The 22,193-nt window shown below is 39.9% G+C and overlaps 2 protein-coding genes across 5 annotated transcripts in view; one reads left to right on the top strand and one right to left on the bottom strand.

The window, feature by feature from the left end:
- CORIN (corin, serine peptidase) overlaps positions 1-12,200 on the top strand; it is a 129,542-nt gene extending 117,342 nt beyond the window's left edge. The window contains exons 17-22 of the mRNA XM_032186670.1: positions 2,382-2,504; positions 5,272-5,321; positions 6,475-6,649; positions 9,756-10,027; positions 11,325-11,458; positions 12,018-12,200. Coding sequence (XP_032042561.1) covers positions 2,382-2,504; positions 5,272-5,321; positions 6,475-6,649; positions 9,756-10,027; positions 11,325-11,458; positions 12,018-12,200 — 937 coding nt within the window. The remainder of the gene's footprint in view (positions 1-2,381; positions 2,505-5,271; positions 5,322-6,474; positions 6,650-9,755; positions 10,028-11,324; positions 11,459-12,017) is intronic.
- Positions 12,201-18,267: 6,067 nt separating this feature from the next.
- ATP10D (ATPase phospholipid transporting 10D (putative)) overlaps positions 18,268-22,193 on the bottom strand; it is a 43,005-nt gene continuing 39,079 nt past the window's right edge. For all 4 annotated transcript variants that reach the window (XM_032186667.1, XM_032186668.1, XM_032186669.1 and 1 more), the window contains one exon: positions 18,268-19,913. In XM_032186667.1, the coding sequence (XP_032042558.1) occupies positions 19,538-19,913 (376 nt within the window). In that variant the 3' untranslated portion in view covers positions 18,268-19,537. The remainder of the gene's footprint in view (positions 19,914-22,193) is intronic.

Genomic DNA, 22,193 nt, shown 5'->3' on the forward strand with positions numbered 1-22,193 from the left:
TCTACATAAATACGCTTTCAGTCACAAAAATACGGTTTCAATTTTGCTTATTGTTGCAATGTAGGTAATAATTAAAAGTGTTAGTGTTAAATCAGCACCATGTTTCTGGAAAAAAAAAAAAAAAAAAAGCTATTCTGCGTAAACAAAAGAGGAAAAAAGAGAAAATTTTGCAAAGAATTGAAAGAGCTTTCTGAAAAGCTGATGAAAAAGGTTCCTTATTTGGCTTGTTTGAAAACTTGAGAGATATTAAATATGGCCATACACATGATTTTTGTGCAGACTGAATCAATTTAGGTCAACTTCAGAAAGCTATTAAAATAAAAATTTGGAAAGACAGCTAATTTCAACCTCTATTTGGAAAGAAAGCTGATTTAGGTTTATGTATTAGAGTAATTAGTAGCTATATCCTTAATTTGTTCTAAATCATTCATTAATAACTTAAAACATTGTTGGAGTCTCTAAGAAACTCAGTAAAAGAAAATATTCCTAGGAAGAAATTATACCCGATGAGATGAAGTGGCAGTATTCACTGAAAACTGAATCTTCCCTTTAGAGCATGCCCACAGAACAAATTTTGTGCTTCAGATCTAGGAGGGATAGGATAAAAACTTTAGAAGGAATTCTGAAAATGTAAATTAGGGCATATTGGTTCTGAGTGTGTTACATCAGGCTCTGACTACCAAGGGAAAAAAAGCATAGCCATTTAATTTTATTAAATAAAATGTATTATATTAATAACTATAAAATTTCATACAGGCTTAAGTATCTTGTAGGTTGTTGTCCTAGTTTAGAAATGAGTCTATGTTTAATAATGGTTATAGCATCATGAGCTGTAGCTTTCAACAAAATAATGTGGTAGTTTGGATAATATAGATTTGGATCCGTCAGATGGTAACAATATTTGTTCTTTTTTTGAGTTACATATTCTATAGGTCAGACACTTGTTTACAGCTATATAAAATATCTCTGTATATGTCATCTTAAGAGAAAAGTAAGCTTGTGTTTGTCTGGTGGGAGAAAGAGTGGAAATTAAGCAACTGTTGGAAATGAAGGGGGGGGAGCTTTATGTGTTTTCCATAAGCAAGCAATGATGGAAAAAAGATGTTTGCTGCAAAAATAGCTTTCTCTCAATGAGAAAAAGTACAGACTTTAAAAATACTTGTTACTGTCTGGTTGCACATTCTGGATAGTAGCTCATGGAATGAGGTTGCTTAATAATGCCCAGAGAAGGCTCTGAAAAATAAGTCATGTAACAGGCAAGACCCATGGGTGGGATCTCAGAGCCTAGTTAATTATTTCAGTCCTGTTGAAAACATTTCCATGTGGTTGCACTGACAACTTTACCATAAATCTTAATTCTTTGATATTTGTTAATTTATGTAATCAGCTGGTAAAGGATACCATACTTTGGTAAATATTTTAAAACAAATACAGGTGATGTTAGAAAAAATAGACTCTTAGACAAACTAATAATCTGGCTGGCATTGCTAGGTACTGTCATGAGAGACTTGAGTTCAAAGGTGACTTTTAGGACATTTCAGTTTTTCTGAACATCTCTCGTTCTCTTTTCCACAAACCAGTGCTTAGAATTTGGCCCATAACTAGTGTTCAGGGGAGCAGCCCTTGGAAGCCCTTCTAATTGTCAGGGATTGATAGCTAATCGTGGCTGTTTCTGTGCTAGAAAGTTGTGTGACTTGTACAGTCATTTCAAAAATACATTTTTTTTTCCATTTGGCAGTTGAGATTTACTAAAACAGTCTCTTCAGTGGTTTATCAGGCAACACCTAAACTGAGAAAGCGGAAGTGTGAAAACATCTCCTGGTGGAGTCATTCTAACTTGCTTTTGTATTCCTGTTAATTTGCTGCAGAAGGCCAGGTTTGACATCATCACCTGTAATTTTGTTTTACTTACAAAGTCAAACAGCTTGGACTTAGAGATAGTTCAAAGTATTATTAACAAAATTCAGATTGCTCTTTACTGTTATATCTGATTGGATTTCCAAAGACAGGAATGCAAGGAAATATTTTTTACTTTTTCCTCTTCCACAAATGAAGATCTATTTGCTGTACTTATGGAGTCAGAAAAATGTAGAAACATTTCAGTGTATGATGTATAGTGAATTCCACCCGAAACCTCTTGCTGTTCCTGATTCCGATTCTGGTTTTTATCAGAAAATACAATGCGAGTGACAGTAGTACATTAGCTGGCCTGGCTTCTTGGGGTGATATAATTCCCCTAACTATGGTTCTGTTACACGTGGCTTTCACGTAACACTCTACTCTGTTTTGCTAGTGAACAGGATGTATTAGGGCCTCTTCCTTTCATAATTGAAACATAGGAATTTAATAGGAAGTCTATGAATGTCTTTTATTTGTTTCAGAGGACCACCTACAACAGAAATTGTATTAGAAGATGAGGAAATACAGCACCAAAAGTGGCTGAATCTGCACCCAGACTGGAAGAATAAGAATGCATCAACTTTACACGCACTTCTAGTGAATGGGTAAGTGATAGGTAAATTAGATTTATTTTGCTGTTGTAGGTAGTCACTACATTTGGAGAGATCACAGGTTTTTCAGCAGAACAGTATCCTCTTACAGTAAGCTTACTTAGCAGCTTCTCTGGCCTTATACAGTGGTAATTTTCTTTTAACTAGCTCTACTAAACATGTAGTTGGTAACAAGAAGCCAGGCCTCAGTTGTGGTTGAAACATTCATAGCGTGACTTTTGAGTCTAAAGAGTCAATTAACGTAAACATTCATGACAAAAAATGGGAGAGCTATCTAATCCATCTTCAAAAAACAGATTGTTTCCCTACTCCTCTTTCAAATGGACAGAAGGAGATTTCATAACTCTCTTCAACAGAACATTCTTGTGTTTCACAACAGAAGACTGACTTGGCTAAATGCAGAGGGCAGAGGTACAATATATGTGTGAAGAAGAAAATCTGAGGAATACACCTAGATTTTTTTATTTTCCATTGTTGTCTGCAGGAAAGCTTTTCATAATGGCTGATTCCTTCAGCAGAACAGTACTAAAAAGATTGCGTGTACAAGTGCATACTCTTGCTTTCCAACAGCTCAATTTTGTGCTAGTTCTGTTCCACAGTAATAAGTTCCTCATTCATTTAAATTCATTTTTATCCCTTCATCTAGAAAAAGGGACATTACAAGATGGAGCCTGATACTTCTGTTTTTACATGTTTTCCTTTCTCACTGTATTTTGCCACTAGCCTAATAGTATCCAGCTTCCAGGTTCTGGAAAACTGTGCAAAGGAAAAGGATCTGGGGTTGTTGGTTGATGCTCGGCTGAACATCAGCCAGCAGTGCGTTCAGGTGGCCAAGAATGCCAATGGCATCCTGGCCTGTATCAGGAGTAGTGTAGGCAGCAGGAGCAGGGAGGTGATCATCCCCCTGTACTCTGCTCTGGTGAGGCTGCACCTTGAGAAATGTATTCATCTTTGGGCCCCTCACTACATGAAGGACATTGAGGCCCTGGAGCAGGGCTACGAAGCTGGTACAGGGCCTGGAACACAAGTCCTGTGAGGAGTGGCTGAGGGAACTGGGGTAGTATAGTCTGGAGAAGAGGAGTCTCAGGGGAGACTTTATTGCTCTCTACAACTACCTGAAAGGAAGGTGTGGGGAGATGGGGGTTGGCCTCTTCTCACAGAAAACCAGAGACAGGATAAGAGGGATTTGCCTCAAGTTGCATCAGAGGAGGTTCAGGTTGAAAATTAGGAGAAATTTCCTCTCAGAAAGAGTGGCCAAACATTGGGACGGGTTGCCCATAGAGGTGGTGGAATCACCGTCCCTGGGGGTGTTCAATGAAAGGTTGGACATGGTGCTGAGGGACATGGTTTAGTGGGTGACATTGGTAGTAGGGGGATGATTGGACCAGATTATCTTGGAGGTCTTTTCCAACCTTTCAATCAACCTTCTATGATTCTATCTAAATGCTTTTCTCCAGATTAAATCAAGAATAAACATCTTAGGTTGTGAAAAGATGTAGAGGCAGGTCCAAAATCATATTCTGTTTGGTCACTAAGGTCCAAAGGACTTTCAAGAGGCTTTGCTGTATTTGAAAGTGGTCTGCTAGGAAATACGTGAGAAGAGATGTATTGGAGCCTCTGAGCTACAAGATAGAATGGCAAAAGATGTAGTCTCACCCATAGTGAGGTCACATCAAATAAACTTCTCAGTGTGTGTGTGGGGGTAGTAATTTATTCTCATGAGTGTGGCTGGTCTAAATTATATTCTGTATATTTTTATGCAGTGTAAATACCCCCCAAAATTGTTCAAAGCCAAGCACCATTCCTGAAATTAGTCATATATCTCCAGGCACAAAAATTTATGTGCTGTGTTTTCAGGCTGAAGAAGTACAGAAAGTAGACTGATCTGCACAGCATGTGAATGGAGCAGAGGTCTGGTCAAATCAGTGATCAAGGCCTGAGACTTCGGTGGTTGCACTCAGATGTTGTGCCCACATTTATATCTATGACCTAAAATCAAATTGAGCCTCTTTTTAAATAGTTGCAACTTTAAAGAAACAGCCCACCTACTGAGATTACTTCAAATAATAACCTGGGGAATATGTAATCCAGATATACAGTCTAATTCTGCTCTGAATCTGCCTCTAAAAAGCACATATGCATATATGGTATGAATTAAAAGGTCATGTGAATAGGCAGCCAGAGAACTGAGCAACAGCACTCTCAGTTTTAGCAAGGATTTCCCCTCCTTTGACAAAGAGTCACTTCCTTGCTTTTTCATCTTAAAAATTTAAACGGGATTTATTTATGTATTTATTTATTTATCTTAATACTTGCTTCCTGGGATTTCATCAAAATACCAAAACTTTTTGGGCAAAAATTTTAATCATATATATTTCAAAGAAAACCCCATCCTTTGGCTGTAAGGATGCAGAGAACAGCAATCTCTGTGCTTTCAGGTGCCATAAATTAAGGCTTGACAGACTGTACATCCCAGCCGAGCTCAGGGCTGGATCAGTGCCCAGACAGCAAGGTCGTCTGCAAAATATGTAGCACCTGCTCATGAAACACATTGTAAAGCTGAACTAATATTTTGAACTGTTGACAGAAAGACACTGGAAGTCATCTGGCATGAGAAGCTCTTTGTTTTTCTTTTTACGGTTTGGGGGACTTTTAAGAGCTCATTCAAAACAGTGGATACAATACCTGTGCTGATATCCAAATCACCCAAAATTATATGAATTAGTTGAGATTTTTATGATGTTCTTGTTTCAATATTTAGGCAGATATGTCGAAGCAGAAGCAAAGTGGCTCTCCTTTGCACTAAAGAAGGTAAGAGAAGTGCATATTTCTGAAAAAAATAGACAAAGCTGTTTATAAAGATATGTTAAATATACCTTAACAAATACAGATGCTTTGTGTGGACTCATTCTGACATTTGACTGGACCTCTGCAACCTCCAGTTTTGTATTTTTTTTTTTCCCCTTCTCTGTTCAATTTCAACAGCTTTTCTTATTTTTGACACTGAGGTTGTCTATTGCAGTAGCCCAGTCCAGCTCCCACATGAATTATGAATTTTGTCATCAGTCAGGTTCCAAAAATTAATCTGAAAAAATTTCCTGCTAAAAACATCCTTTTCCAACAGAGGGGTCAGTAGGCTGCATACCTGGGACCTGAAGCTTTGATCTGTTTAGCTGTGAATCTCAAGGGAACCTAAAGTAGAAAGCTACAGAACAATCTGCAGAGACAGCAGATTGTGCAGATTTAAGTAATTTGAAAATGGCATAAAATCTTCATCTTGAATAAAATCATGTTCTACAGGTAAGGAGAGTTTTGCTGAAGAACATATGTGTTATGAATTTGCTTGGCATGGGGAGAATTAATCACAAAGCATGACCTAAATTTGGGAAAGTAATCAAAATATTTATTACTCTTACCAGAGAATGACACTTCTCAGGAGCCTGTTAAAGGTGTTTGCTTCTGACATATGTTGCTTTAAGAACACATAAAACCCCTTGCCCTCTGAAGTTTTGGGGATGAACACAGTAAGAATTACTTGCTTAAGCAAGTGCTCATTATTGCTGGGCTAATTTTCCAGAAGCATTTGTTATGGATAGTACAAAATAGCACAAGCACATTGGCAGTTAACAAAAAGACAAAGACATGAAATCGGGAAGCCTTCCCAAGGGCAGCCAGGTAACTGTTCCTTCAAGAAAGTCAACTTCCCAAACTTAGCTTGGTTGATATTTTAGTCTAAGCAGGTCAAAATTAATCTCAGAAGAGCAAGTCCTTCTATGGAAAGGAAGAACTAGAATGGCTCAATGTGTTTGATATTAACGTGTGGTTATTGATGACTTCAGTTATTTTATTGTTCAGTGTAATTTCATGACTCTGTTAATAGTCCTCTGTGTCCAGTTTTCTTCCAGGTCTTGCATGCTGTATGTCTGGTAAGGAGTAACTCCCTTCTGCATCTGTTTCTCACCAGACTGTGGCCGTCGCCCAGCCGCGCGCATGAACAAAAGGATCCTGGGTGGCAGGACCAGTCGTCCAGGCCGGTGGCCGTGGCAGTGCTCTCTGCAGAGTGAGCCAAGTGGACACGTATGTGGCTGTGTTCTGATTGCAAAGAGATGGGTCTTGACGGTAGCGCACTGCTTCGAAGGGTGAGAGGAGCTCAGACAATTTTGCTGTTCATATACAAATTAAATGTAACTTGAGGTTTACCAACTCCACTACCAAATACACTGGCAGCAACTGATGATCTCTGCAGATGAAGTCACATAGGCCTGCTGTTAGAGACTATGAGATAGAATAAATGGTGTAAACCAGCATCAAGTTAGGTTTTGACATGCTTTATTATTGCTATCTTTACTGATGAAATGTAAACAAAGATATGCTGACTTTCATCAGGAAACCAAGAAAAGATCAAAACTTGAATTCCATAGCTCTTGTACAATGTACAATTTTGGTCATCAGCATAGAAATGTCTGGAAAAATGCTGTGGCCATTAAAAATAAAACATGAATATTTAATCACTGTGCAATTGATATAATGAATTTCACTCTATTTTCTGATTATAAACTCCCCATGGCTTCATTATGATTATCAATCAGTAGTATTAATCAGTCAGTATTAACCACTATTGATTGCTTCATGAGGTTCCATGGTGGATGCTCTGGAGAACAGAGGAGGTTTTTGTGGCATAGGAATTATCTTAGTCATTGTTAGCTTTTTGGTAACCAGTATTTCTTTTTAAAGAACCACAGACTTTAGAGGAAAGTGCATTACCGTATTTTTTTTTCTCTGGTACTGGAGTTGTTTAATCATGTTCCTAAATACAATTGAAATGTGTGTTTTCTGCTATAGTTAGCAAGTACTCTTTTGTTAGGTGGTTGTCACCAGTACTTAGTCCTGCTTAAAACTGATACTTTCTCACTGGAAATTTTTGTACTATGCTAAACATCTTTCTTTCTGTTTAATAAGCCAGTAGAAATTCTGTGGTAAGCATGAGAAAAGATGATGTACTTTGTTTTTTCTTGACTGATATTTATTTTCTTTTTTTTTTTTTCTCCTGGCTCTTGATATAAATTATGGTTAGGGTAAATTCTGGTTTGTGGCTTTTGTGTCCAAAGCCAGAAGACAAGTCAGAAAGGCAACAGTGTGAGTATCTCAAGTTGTGAGGCTATTTATGGAGATTCTAGAGGCAATAACACAGGAGAGATCGCTGCAGCTAAACAGGGTCTGGTATATTCCTCTACTTTTGGAAGAACTTTGGTGATCTCAATTAAAAGCTGGGCTGTATGATCTCAGAGTAATACATGTCACCAGTGGTGCTTCTAGGACTCAATTTTAGGGCCAGTTTTGTTTAGCATTTTTATCAATGAACTGGATGAGGGGATCAAGTGCACCCATCATTAGGTTTGAAGATGACACCAAACTGGGTGGGAGTGTTATCTGCTTGAGGGTAGGAAAGCAGAGGGCTTTGGATAGGCTGGATTGATGGGTCACAGCATGGCATTCAACAAGGCTCAGTGCCAGCTGCTGCACTTGGGTCACAGCAGTCCCATGCAGAGGTACGGGCTTGGGGAAGAGTGGCTGGAAAGCTGCTAGGCTGAAAAGGACCTGGGGACACTGGTCAGCAGCCAGCCAGAGATGACCTGGCAGTGGGCACAGGTGGTCAGCAAGGCCTGTGGCATCCTAGCCTACATCAGCAATAATGTGGCCGGCAGGACTTGTCCCCTTGTACATGCACTGGTGAGACTGCATCTTGAATGTTGTGCTCAGTTTTGGGCCTGTCAATGGATATTGACTTGCTCAAGCGTGTTCAGAGAAGAGCAATAAAGCTAGTGAAGACGGACTAGAAAACAAGAGTTATGAGGAGTGACTGAGGGAACTGGAGGCATTAGACAAAATGTGCTCTGGTGCGTTAGACAAAAAATATTTTGTGAAGTCTGGGATCCAAACCATGAGGACTATACATCAGTAATGCAGCAGACAATATTAATGCAAATAGCCATGAATATCTATAAAGTTACAAATGGAAAGGAACTGCATTAAGAATAGTCCTTTGCTGGTCTTATTAGTATAGTTTTGTCCAGGTCAATTTGAAATGCTTTACACCAAAGCATCCAAGAAATTGAAGTTTTTTTCTTGACTGTAGTAAGATAATACATTCTGTCTGTGACTTCTCATTGCTCCGAGCAATGCTCTTTTTCAATGCCCATAAACACAATAGGATGTGAATATTCCTAGCACTTCAACTTGAAACATCATAGAATAAATCACAAATTGGTCATGATGGTAGAACGACCATTATAGTTTGAAATACCAGAATTCTCATGGAACTCGTAGATAAAAACAGTCTTTATTTAGCAATTGAATCTCTTTCCAAATTATAGGAATGACAATTCTGTTGAATACTGTGAAAAAGCTGAAATTCTGGATGTTTTCATTCAGATTGCTCTGACTAAGCCTCAGTCTCTTCGAAGGAGCTTAGTTACATCAATTCCAAAAAAGAGACTTTTCTTTTTCATTTTTTAGAATCACAGACTGATTAGGAACCCATGGCTTACCACTAGCTGTGATCCAGATTCTCTAAACTTCTAATGTTTTCTTATGTGACTTAACAGACCCTAATTCATTTTTCCTACTAATAGCCTATCGACTTATATATATAATTTTTTTTTTTTTTTTTTTTTGTGATCATGGATATTTGCATGAGTCTTAAACAGTTCTGTGTAAGAGACAGAGTAACCTTTAAGCTTGGGCATAGGGAGTATGCTTGGCACACACAGATGCCCAATAAAAAATAGATTAAGAGATTTATTTTTCATAATTGAATTGTATCTTTGAGACTCCTTTGGGACTTCAGCTTAAATTACTGCTGTGAGCAGCATACTACTAAACAATACTGTCACCCCAGAAAAACTGGAACATGCCCACCAGTGAGCACCTAAGAACTTGGGCAGGATCTGAGGGATGATTTTGAGAACCTTTGGCATTTAATGTGGCAAATAATGGGTGTTTTCATATCTTAGGCTGCGAGCTTGAATTATTTCTGTAGCAGGCAGGAAGGGAATGGAAAACATTCTTTTTTTTTTTTTTTTTTTTTTTTTTTTTTGTCAGTACTGATGCCTAAGTATTTGTTTTCTTATAGCATTTGTACGTGAAAAAATTTGCAAAATAGCATATAAGAGGAGTCAGAGAAAAACACTCAGACATTTAAACTAAAAAAATACTCTTCTTTTTTTTTTTTTTTTTTAAACAAAGGAGAGAAAACGCAGCTGTTTGGAAAGTAGTGTTTGGGATAAGCAATCTTGATCATCCCTCAAGTTTCATGCAGACCCGACTAGTGAAGACAATTATCCTGCATCCGCGCTACAACAGAGCAGTCGTGGACTATGATATCAGCATTGTAGAACTAGATGAAGATATCAACGAAACAAGCTATGTAAGACCTGTCTGTCTGCCCAGCAAGGAACAGTTGGTGCAGCCAGATACCTACTGCTACATCACAGGCTGGGGACACATGGGCAACAAAAGTAAGATGAATACTTTTGGCAATCGTGGTAAACCACATTAACTACCTACTGGGTTAATCCAATAAGTGACCCCATTGCAGTGCTTTATCCATTTATACAAATGCCGGACTTTATTAAATGCTAAGGAACTGTAACTACTCATGGAGGAAAGCCAGCTGTCACTAGACTAGGTTTTTCAAATCAGTAGTCTAAATTTATGTTCCTAAATCTGTATTTAGACAAGTGGTTTAATTTAATTAATTAATTTATTTTTTAAATGCAAAGGATCTAGAAACTCCTATCAAGAAAACGACCTGAATTGGTTATAGTTGTACCCAGGTTGTATTTAGAACTGTACTGAGGTAAAACCTGCATGAGCTCATTGCTGTGGAATAACATTCTTAGTGCAGTGAAAGCTGAAGGCACAGAAAGCAATTGCATATAGGTCGAATGAACATTTTCTTGAGTCAATGCTCTGTGTCACATTTTAGGCTTGTGGCATGATTTGTTCCATGTGGGCATAATCAGAAGTGTTGTTTTGGTTTCTCTGAACAGAAATGTTGCTGGTTTTCATGCTCTGTTGCCACTGAAATCCTTGGGTCCCATAACAAGAACATTTATGTTATGTAAATATTTGTTTTGCCAAAATGATCCTGCATGCATCGTATCCAAAGTGTCCTGGCCCCAACACTGTTATGCTCTGTCCATTGTGTTTCTCCCTTCTCTATTATAGCAATTATAAGGGAAGGGTGCTTTTCTGTACATTGGAGAATGAAATCTTCCTAAAAGTACTGCTCCACCCCTGGTGGCCTGGTCATACAACTGGCAAAAACAGTATTACATTGGTGAGGAATATGCTGTTTACAATCAGATCTACCCACCTAAAACTATCTTTTAGGTAAATGCAGGGAAAAAAATAACACAGAATGCTTTTGTATCGCTGGTAAGTGGGAAAAGTTTCTTTGCTCTCTAATATGGTTTCAGCTTTGCTTTTAAAGATTTTATGTTATGAAGCTGCAAAAACCATCATGGCTACACAGGGTTTCATGCTTTATACCCTCGATTTAACAGATTTCCTTTGAATCTGAGCTCTCTCAGCTGTTCACAGTAGGAAGAAGTCCTGGATATGCTAAAATAATTCCAATAACCTTTGAAATCTGATTCCCTGATACACTAAGTCAAATTTACCCAAATCAAAATGCTTGCTATGAAGGATCCTGCCATGGAGTTGACTCTCTCCTCTGCCTCAAAGATCCATCATAGATAAATATTTGTGTGTTCATAGGTATATAGTTTAATGCTTAATTCTGTTTTTCAGTGCCTTTCAAGCTTCAGGAAGGAGAAGTTCGCATCATTTCCTTAAAACAATGCCAGTCGTACTTTGACATGAAAACCATCACCAGCAGGATGCTGTGTGCCGGCTATGAGTCTGGCACTGTGGACTCTTGCATGGTAAGCCTCTCTCTAAGGAGAAACTCACAGCTAGAAAGGCTTTTAGAAATCAAAGCTCTGTGACATTAATTGGGTACAGCATACTTCATCTACTATAAAAATGACAACAGTCTATTTACACATTTTAACCCAACTTTTATTATTACTGGTGTAACCAGTAGGTGGTCCTGCTTGAGCAGGGAGGTTGGACCAGATGACTTCCAGGAGTCCCAACCTCAATGCCTCTGATTCTATGAATCCGAAATCAACTTCAGTTTGTGGTAATGAAATGCTGCTTAAACAGTCTAAGGCTTATCTGTATTAGCTAAATAGTAGTCTAACATCTTAAAATTAGTATAAACCATTTGCAGATACATTTTTGTACAGTTATAATGGGGAATAAATACCAGTAATAGTGAATGCTGCTGCTACATAGATTAGTAGAGCAGCCAGTCTTAACAGCTGATTAAAGTTTAGTTACTTACTAAAGGCAAATCACTCTAGAAACTGACATAGCTTTAACATATGACTGCTGGCTACATGGAGCCCCTATAGACTTTTTTTTTCTTTGATATTGCAGGGTGACAGCGGAGGACCACTTGTATGTGAGCAACCTGCAGGGCGCTGGACTTTGTTTGGTTTAACGTCTTGGGGCTCTGTCTGCTTTTCCAAGGTTTTGGGACCAGGAGTTTACAGCAATGTGTCACATTTTATTGAGTGGATTGAAAGACAAATATACATCCACACCTTTCTGCTAAACTAACTCCAGATGGTAAGAATTGTGCTGACAGACATAAGGAAAATGGAAACAACACTTCAATACTGAAGATTTTGCAGTCCAGAAGCTCTGTGAAAAGGAGTTTCAGGCTCTTCTATTCTTGTGGAGCTATGGAATATGCAGTGTATGTTAATGGCCAACCCTCTGCTGGTGAATATACTTTGGGGTAGAATTAATAGTCCTTTTGACTTTTCTTTTACCTTTTGTGGCGCTATTCTGAGCGCAGCAAAAAGCTTAAAAGAAAAGAAAAAGGCACTTTCTGCCTTTCAGATATTCAAACTTAGCAGTAGCACAGACTAGCAAAACTTTTTAAATAACCTATTTTAATACTACTCACTCAGTAGCACATGTGTTTGCACTCATGGTTGTGAGGTATGAACTCAGGGCAGCCAGATGCTGCCCATAGGGTACATATTCACAAGGGCCCCACCACGGGCTGGAGGGTGTGGAAGAGATTGCTGAGCTTTTGTGTCCACCTCACCCAGGGCACATCAGTAGAAGTGCAGGTCTCCGAAGAGGCACAGCCCTGCGCTGCTGGCATGCCTGAGCCAACACTGCCTGTCTCTTGGGGTGGCTGACGTGAGCATGGCACTTACCATCCTGACTCCACAGCTCCTGTTCCCACAGCCAGCTTGGGCATCTCTGCAGGGTGCTGGGTGGCACCAGTAGCCCAACAGGCCCATAACTGCTACTTGAGGCACCTAAGACCAAAATTTTGTTGTTCAGCCTCTTTGGATGGATTCTACCCAAGTTTCTATTGCTTAATTTTCTGAAGCTTCCATGTGCCTGGCTCTTGACAGCACTACATGGAGTAGCATATTTATCAAACCTATGCCCCATTGGGTCTTCTTCCCCCGTTTGTATGTGTTCAGCCTGTAAGGCATGCACTGAGAAACTGACCCTCTAAAACAACACTGTTGGCAATGTCACTGCAACAGTTTTTGTCCCAAGAATAAGCTAGTTTGAGCATCTGGTGAGATGCAGAAAATGAAGATTTTAAGGTAAAAAGGATATAGTATGAGCAAATACTGGGAAATAATATTGGGAAACTGGGTATTTTTGGATAGGTCTCTTCTTCTAGTATCTTCCACTGAAAGTTTCATTTTGCTGAGCAAGATTAAACTATCTTGAAAGAGAAAAAGGCAAGAAGAAATCTGAATGACAAAAGACTTGGATCCCAGCTTCTGCTCAAATGAGCATTAGGAATATGGTAAGCAAAGTACAATAGCTTCATCAGCAAAGGCTCAAAGAGCCCTGCTCAGGTGCTCGATGGCAAGAGTGCTCTGCCTAGCAGGCAAAAAGCTAAGCCTTGACTCCAGGAGTCTGGAAAAAAAAACACACTACAGTGGAGCTTGGCACCTCTTTCTGGTGCTGGAGGGGATGTGATTCTTACAGTTGCTGCAGGTGATGCTCTGTACAGCTTGTGTTAGTCTGGGAGGCCAGAGTAGGAGGAGTCAGGAAGCTGAGGCTTCACTGGGGAGCAAGGTGTCTAAAAGCTGGGTGTTTTCAGTGCTGTGCCTAGCCCCCTGTGAACTCAGCCTGAGGCACGTGATTACCCTCGCTGCTACCTCTGGCACGCCCCCATGACAGCACGGCAGGGCCTTGTCAATAAATACCAGGACTGCTGTGTGTGGAAACATGCATCAGAAGAGCCAACTAATGGACACTTCAGGTACTATTAATCACGTTACAACCAACCTGACTATCGCTTTGGTGAAATTTTTACCTCTTACTTCCCTATCTTTTCCTTTAACATGCCTATCATTAGACATACTAGACAGCACTCTGTAGAGCATTATTAAAAAATACTCAGTATTTATGGTATGGGTTCTGAAACAATTTAAATGACTATGGTATCACTGTTTCATGCTCAGAAAGAAAACTTTCCTAGGTGTTAATTTTCTTTTCTCTCTCTATTACGGATTTTGCTTTTACTGTAACATATTAATGCTTTCCCCAGAGAGAAAGCAGCTGTGGCCATGTTTTTCCTGTGCAGGTAGGCTGCATATGGAGCAGGTTACTGATGCCCTTGTTTCAAGGACATGTAAATGGCAGCTCTTGGTCCCCCACTTTAGGTTTTCTCTGGGGCCAGGATCTGTTGCAACAGATTTCAGCCAGGTCTGCCTCATGGGGCTAAAAGCCAGGACCTGTTCTGTGAAACGAGCAGCCCAGCCTGGCAGCCCTTCACCAGGTGAAGCAGCTAGCTGCTTGGAATTCTGCCAAGGACTGGAGTAGGTATAGGCACTGGCACTGCCAAATGATAATAGGTAAAGTAATAGTGCATTTTAATTAACTGGGTTTGGCCACCAGTTTCCAAGCAGCCCCTCCTCCCAGGAAACAAGAGGGCGTCCTGCTTACACACATGCTCCAGCCCTGTCCTGAATCACTCAGAAAATATTACCCTAATATTATCCCAGCCCGGTGGCTCTTAGGAGGGAGCAGCAGGGTCTTAGCAGGGTCTTTTCCTTCCCCACAACCGTATCTGCCACAACATTCCATGTAAAGAGGAAATTTGTAATTTTATAAATGTATTTTTATACTGCTTTTTTTCTATGTGTGCACATGAAATGGCAAATATATTCCTCCTTCCACTGTATCAAGCCTTCCCTCGTGTGCTGACATAATGGTTATGATCACAATTATGCTGCGTCTCTTACAAGTGTAGCCTCACTGCAAGGTAACACGTTTGTTGGTTTTACTTCTACCACAGCTGTATGTCCAAATGGAAGCAATGCCACGCAGTCTAACAGATGTGTTTCTCTCTAACTGTACTAATAAAAATTTACAGTCATTTTCCAAGTAACTTCTCTGTTCAAAATGTGTCTTAATCTATACAGAGACTTGATGACAATAGGAAGGGGTGAAGAGATTCACGATAAAGTTATAGCTTTAGCAATAATGCCTAACAATAGCTTTGAAATGGTACTTGCATACCCTTATCTAGCTTTTTAAGCATTACCGCACTTGGGGAGGATTTTGGTACTACAACCACTGTACAACTTCTGGCTTCTTCTGCATGTCTGCTTCCAGTATAGAACATTTCCAAGAACACCACCGCCAACAACTATTCAAGACCAAAACATCTGAAAAACACTGAAATCAGATTTCTCTGAACACATTTTGTTCTACAGCTTTCCTCAGGAACACAGTTAGTTTGAAATAAATATCTATCTCCTTATAACCAGTACGCTGTACTTCAACACGTGCACATGCTGAAATAAAAATATTAGCATGCAGCAACACGAAAGAGTTAGAATTTGGCTTTTAACTGCAGTCAGCAGTAAGGTACGCATAACGATGAGGATGGGAGTAAAATAACAAGGATAAAACAAAAGCTATTAATACAAAGACCACACTGAAAATCAGCTATAGGAACAGTCACCTCCAGAACTTGATCATTAACTCCTGCTGAGAGCAAGGGCTGCTCAGACCAGCAGCAGACTCAGGGCTGGCAGGAGCAGCAGGTACTCTGCGTTAGCTCCTCTGTGACCCTGTGCTGCAGCCAGCGACACTGAAGGAAAAACCACAGCCTGGGTCAGCCATTCAGCTCAAACTGTGCCCGATGTACGGGCCAGAGCTCGCTGAGCTACAAAAACACTCGCTAAATAAAGGCACCTGCAAATGGTTAGTGCACATACTGCTGTAGAAATTTAAAAAAAAAAAAAAAAGTGTTTTTCTGTGGATCAAATATTGCACACCAACCTGTGAGTTAAAGCTGCTGTAAGCATAGGTACAAAGTTGGGATGGGAGCCTGAAGGTTTTTTTTTTTTTTTTTTTTTTTAAATCTGACAACCAACACTTTAGACACTGTGTTTTCCTTTATGACATCTGCAAGACACCTGTGAGAGGATCTTAAAAAGCTTGTTTTCCAAATGGAAAAGTCAGGTCATGTTGTGCCTAAGTGCAGGATTGCAGAAGCAAGCAGGGGATCCTGACATCTCCAGTGCAAAAAAAACAACCAACAACATTCAACTGTTGAGAAGCAAGGGGAGAACGTTTCATTTGCACCCTTAATTTGGCACCACTTTAGATATGGCCAATTAAAATTTTTAAGCTTTTATTAAAGACTCACTACCCTCATCCCCCATTCAGTAAAAAATAGCAAGTGATCACAGCAGACAGCCACTAGATTTTTCTGCTGTTTGTTCACCAAAGGATAGAAAAAAGCAAAAGATCAGGTTTTACACAACGTATTTTTAGCATTCGCATGGCTTGTCAAAGTCCTCTGAAAGCATATAGCCTAGGTTATAGAGAAGAATTCTAAGCTATGTGCACCATCAGTGAAACAACACACCATGAAAAAAAAAAAAAGAAATTAAATGCTGTGTGTGTTATTTTGTACCACTTTGACTGGTATAAAAAGTACTCACCATCAGTGGTATCATCGATAGAGAGGAAGTTTTTAAGAGTACCTGAAATTCCAAGGTGATCCACAGGGTCTAGCACTTTTGGGTTCAGTCCAATTCTGTCACCCAACTCCCTTCTACAGTGACAGGAAGGGGAGAGCGCCGAGTCCAGCATGCCTGTAAGTCACCACAGAGTCCCAGAGCTCACCCATGAGAGCGCAATGTACCTTAGTCCCTTTACTGATTCCTCAAAAGCACACAACCACACAACCTCTTCACCACTAATGCACACTTCACCATTCTGTTGGGTGCTAAAATCCAAGACTTTGCCTCTCAAATATCTAACTCGCTTGAAACTTAGCTGCCAAAACCTGTCTGCTGCGGTTTGGACTCAGTGTCGCTTTGCTGACAGTGAGCAGGTCAGGATATCATAGTTCAGAGAACATGCCCTCTTCTAGATCCTCTCAGCTAGCACTACAACTGAAAGAACAAGAGGGCTACAATCCAAAGCGATGAAAAAAAAATGACTGAATGAAATGGTGGAAACAGTCTTGCATCACTGAGATCACTCATTGCAATGAGACGATAACCACCTCTTTTTTGTCACACAAGTGAAGAGAGGAAATAGATTTAAGGTGCAGAAGAAAGATACTGGAAACACTAATATTTGACTTGCAGGGCAGGAAAGCACTAGAGATTTTTTCAACATGAAAACCTGTGCTAGGAATGACATGGGTAGATCTAAGCCTGTCCTGGAGTTCTGTTGGGAGCACAGCAGGTCACTCTGTCACTATGTCCCAGCAAGTCCACCCCTGTGTGATTCTGTCCTTGTACCAGCTCATCTCCCTGCACAACCTGCTGGCTGCTTTGCATCTTCTAGGATACCTCATGGTTCCTGTGGTTTGCAGAGAAAGCTGAAATGTTTCAGTCAGGACGCCTGGAGTCCACTCCTGGCAAGTTAACCCCAGCTGTTATGTCCCTCTCTCTTCTCCTCATGTCTTTCCAAATCTGGTCCTGTAAATGATATTCCCCAACTGCAAAAAATACAAGTGTAACAAGCAAGTATACAACAGGCAAACACCTAGAAATCATAACGGTGAACCAACTTAGGCTGGACATGATGTCTCCAAATTTGAATGTCTACTTTCACTTCAAATGTGCACATTAAACATATGTTAGAACTTATCAAAAATTATTTTGTCATATGTTGAATCAAAGTAAAAAAAATATTTGCAAAAATGCCCGTCATCACTGGCTCCTTCCACTGGTCTTCTTCTGCAGGCTAAACAAAAAGATATTTTTCTCCTCACTAGCAGTAAGGATGGAGTCGGCACAAATTACATTCTACCTTTTGAAAACAAAACCGTTTCAAACTTTTGGCAACATGTGGTGACCTGTGTTTGAATGAACTTAGAATGCCCTCAATATCTGCCCTACGTAGCAGCAGCTGTCCTAGACCTCACAGCGTTTGTTTAAATTCTTTCAGAGATCTTAGAAGATGTGGAATATGTAATGTTGATCATTGGCATGGAAAACTCATGGTTCAATTAAAAAGCAGAGCCCTTGCCCCAAACACGGTGTCTAAAAATAAACAGACAAATCTTGGCAATTTGAAAGCTGAAAGTTTTAGAAAGAAACATAACAAAAAATGGGATCAGTAATAATAATTCATTAACTGCTGAAGTTTGAGGAAATAGTTTATTTCAACAGGTGCTAATGGATACAAACAATTTCTTAAATTCCTCCATAAATTGGCCATGTAAATTTTTGGGCAGAGAAATAAAAAGAGGCAATATTTTTGACAGCCAGAACTCCAGAAATAAGCCACACACATCTCAGCTAGCTTTTGTGCAGCTTGCAGAGCAGTGGGAAAATGTGGGGCTCACAAATGGCTATACATTTGAACAGCCTTTGTAGATACTTACTGTTATTTATTATAAAAGTCTGGAGGAATGTAAAAACACCTGAGAGTCAGGAAGAGAAATGTCATCAGCTATAAGTTGCACTGTCTGTGGACACATGGGAGCTACCCATTGCCACTTGCAGATGATTTTCCAGTGCAGGCATGAGGTAGAGTCTAGAGAAAATTCAGGCAGCCAACATACAAGTTGGGTGAAGAGGAAAAGAAGTCCAGTCAGTGTGAATGACATGAAACGGAACATGGAGACAGAAAGGATGAAGCAGGAGGATGAACAATCATGGAGAATAAAAAGCTGCACACAAATTTTCTCCTCTTGTGGGAGAGGAAGGTGAGGGAGACATGGGAGCTGTACGTCTCATCCGGGACACTTTCCTGATGGTTTAAGTTGAGTTTGGACAGCAGTGAGATGGTTTTAGCAATAGAAGGTGGAGGAGCTGGCTGACAATGGTTAAAACAATTGCTATATACAAACACTGAGAAGTCTTGCAACAAACCAACTAAAAACACTGCATCCCAGGCTTTCTGCTTACTGCATACTTCAGCATGCCACGAATCCCAGGCAACATGACAATTTTAAGACAGCAATGCAAGGGAGCAACATGGCTTATTATAGAGTGAATCTTACCTGAACTAGATCCCACAGATCTGTAATTCATACAATGTCCTCTCTATAACACCAAGAGGCATTATGCAACGTTGCATGAAAGACAGAAGCAGTATGAAAAGTCTACTACATAAAAAAATAAAACTCAGCCATTTAGGCCTTGAATGTCTTAATAAATTACTGAAAAGCTTTATAAACACAAAAGCTTTTAAGCAAATGGGTGCATCATCTTCCTTGGCTGAAGAAAACAAAACCGCAATGTAGCATACATCAGCAGTTATTATTCTTGGATTTTCAATAGTTCACATTCCAACTCCGTAAATTACATTAAACCAGCTTGTGCACACAAAACAATTCAAACCTGCTTTGTGTTCAAACCTGCTAGAGAAATGACACTTTTGTCCTCTTCAGAAGTATGCCGAGAGACTTTAGCACAGCAGTTACTACTTCCTTAAGAGTCTGAATTAGTTTCCTTTGATGAATTCAGAAATACAGTCCTTTCAGAGCTCTGGTTGTTTGTATTCCCAGACTCATTCTGAATGTCTGATAAAGAGACTTCCTCCACTAACCTCCCTCTTGAACAGGCCTGAAAAGGTGTTTTAGAAGTTGGCAAAACACTGGCAATGCTTTCTTCCTCTGATACAGCACCTGTGGCTGAGCTGGAAGACCCAGAAGTAACCTGGAACTCCATTCTACAGTTTATAACGCAATCATCTTTCCATCTCTTAATTGCTTCCCTCTGCTCCTCAGGGATCAGTTTGTCAAGGTGCTTGGCTCTCAACACTGGAGACGGAAACAACGTTCCTTGGAGAACTCTCAGCAAATATCTACAAAATAAACACAGTTTCAAATAAGCTGTTTAGAAGCAGACTCAAAACTGTTTCCAGGATCACTAAAGAAAACCAAACGCCATTCATGTAAACCTAGAGGCTGCTGCAGCAGCCTCTAAAACATGCTTTTGCTGGTGCCATTTTGTGAACATAAATTATCAGGTCAGAAATCACACCAGAAAAACTGGCATTTTCAAAGGCTGATGCTTCCATTTTTTTTTGTCATGCACAAAGACTTATAGAACCATTGAATGGTTTGGATTGGAAGGGACCTTAAAGGTCATCTAGTTCCAAACTCTCTGCAACTTATCATCAGGTTTCCCAAAGCCCCATCCAATCTGGCCTTGAACACTTTCGGGGATGGGGCATCCACAGCTTCTCTGGGTAACCTGTTCCAGTGCCTCACCACGCTCTGAGTGAAGAATTTCTTCCTTATACACAATCTGCATCTACCCTCTTTTAATTTAAAGCTCTAACCCCTTGTCCTATCACTATACTCCCTGACCAAGAGTCCCTCCCCAGTTTTCTTGTAGATCCCCTTTAGGCACTGGAAGGCTGCAATAAGGTCTCCCTGGAGCCTTCTCTTCTCCAGGCTGAACAACCCCAGCTCTCTCAGCCTCGCTAGTCACTGCAGCACTGTGCATTTGCAACTTTGGTGAGAGCCAGGGTCCCAGCTACACTGAAAATGGAGATTTCTGCAGATTATGTCAGGCCCCCGAAAAAAGCCATCAAGGTCAGTGCTCAGTTTAGTTTCCCTGGAACAGTGCAAATACAAAGAGAAATATATCAGGCCTAGAAAAATCATGCTTCAAACTGAGATGATGTTTATCACTGCTGGTTCACATTAATAATACAGCACTCATACAGCCCTAGAAAGCTGGGGACGGTAGTCAGACCACCTTTCTAAATCTTTCTGAATTTTTCCAGGAGCCAGAGAATTGAACAGAAGCAAGAAAGAACAAGAAGGCAAAGACCAAAGAAATAAAGCATCACATGCAGTAACAGCAATATAGTAGCAATATAATAGCAGTATAGCAATGATGTTCCGTAAGGAAAATCTAGGGTTAGTTCATATTGGAACTAACTTCCCTGGTGGCTTAGGTTGGGCAAAGGTTTAAATCATGGCCTTTTGTAGCGAGTTTGCAGATTCAACAAGGACTTGAACATCTGCCTCTCTGTAGGAAACCTACTCCTTAAAAACTCCAGTGAAAAGTCCCAGTCTTAGGTGAGAAGGTGTAGAACACCCTCTAGCTTCTTAGTTCTAAGTGAAGGCTTTTCAGCATCTTACAAAAGATTACAGCAGAAATAAGCAAGAAAAAAAATGTACGTGTGACAGCAGCCATTCTGTGCTACAAGTCTATCAAATCATCAGTTGAGAAGAGCTCGAATCAGCTACAACAGCTATAAATATTCTGGGATATTGGCACAGGGAAAGTGAAAGCAATTCAGAGAATCTTACTGCTGAGTCTAAATCTTTGCATTTAATTTGTCATGAAAAACATTGCCACTCTTCAAAATGGAATACTTGTAAATTGGAAGCAGTCAGCAACCCACAACCTTTCTCCTATCTAGGCTGTTTACAGCTCTATAAAAGGTCCTAGAACAGCATTTGCTTGTTTATTTATCATGTAAAGGAGATCTGTGTGTGAAAGAAAAGGCTCTGCTGTCAACACCTGAAGCCAGAGCAGGATGGTGAGGGAAGAGCACACATTTCTTGCAGCTCATGGCTTGTCCTTTCGCTGGAATGAAGTGTGAACCTGCTCAGCATGCCAGTGTCTGGGAGCTTCACCAAAGGCTCCTGCCTTTCCAAACTGAACGAGTAATCAAAACTAGGGCATGACTTTTTCAGTGAAGCAAAACATGTTAGGCATGATAAAAATGTACCTCAGTTCCCCCTCTGAATCTAGTCAGTGTGTTTCTATCCCACAAAGAAACTTGCACATGTATTTGTCATTCTAAATGTTCTTATACATATTCATAACATAAATTTCATACAGAAAATGGTTTAACAAATAACCATAGACAGCCCAGCCTATGTATAGCGCATATATAACTATGATCCTGAATGTATCTGATTTGTTTATAAATTATGAACTCTATCTTTACAGCAATCATGTTTGTTGTTTTGTTTTGTTTTTTACTCAAACACAATAGTTAGTATTTAAATCATGAAAGAGTTTGTATTTACTGCAGTTTACTTTGATGACTTGTCATTAAAGAGCTGTCCTTGCCTGACTTTCTCTTGTATAACTATGAAATTTTCTTTGCTTTGTGAGG

This window comes from Aythya fuligula, chromosome 4, assembly GCF_009819795.1.
Source record: "Aythya fuligula isolate bAytFul2 chromosome 4, bAytFul2.pri, whole genome shotgun sequence".
Lineage (NCBI taxonomy): Eukaryota > Metazoa > Chordata > Aves > Anseriformes > Anatidae > Aythya > Aythya fuligula.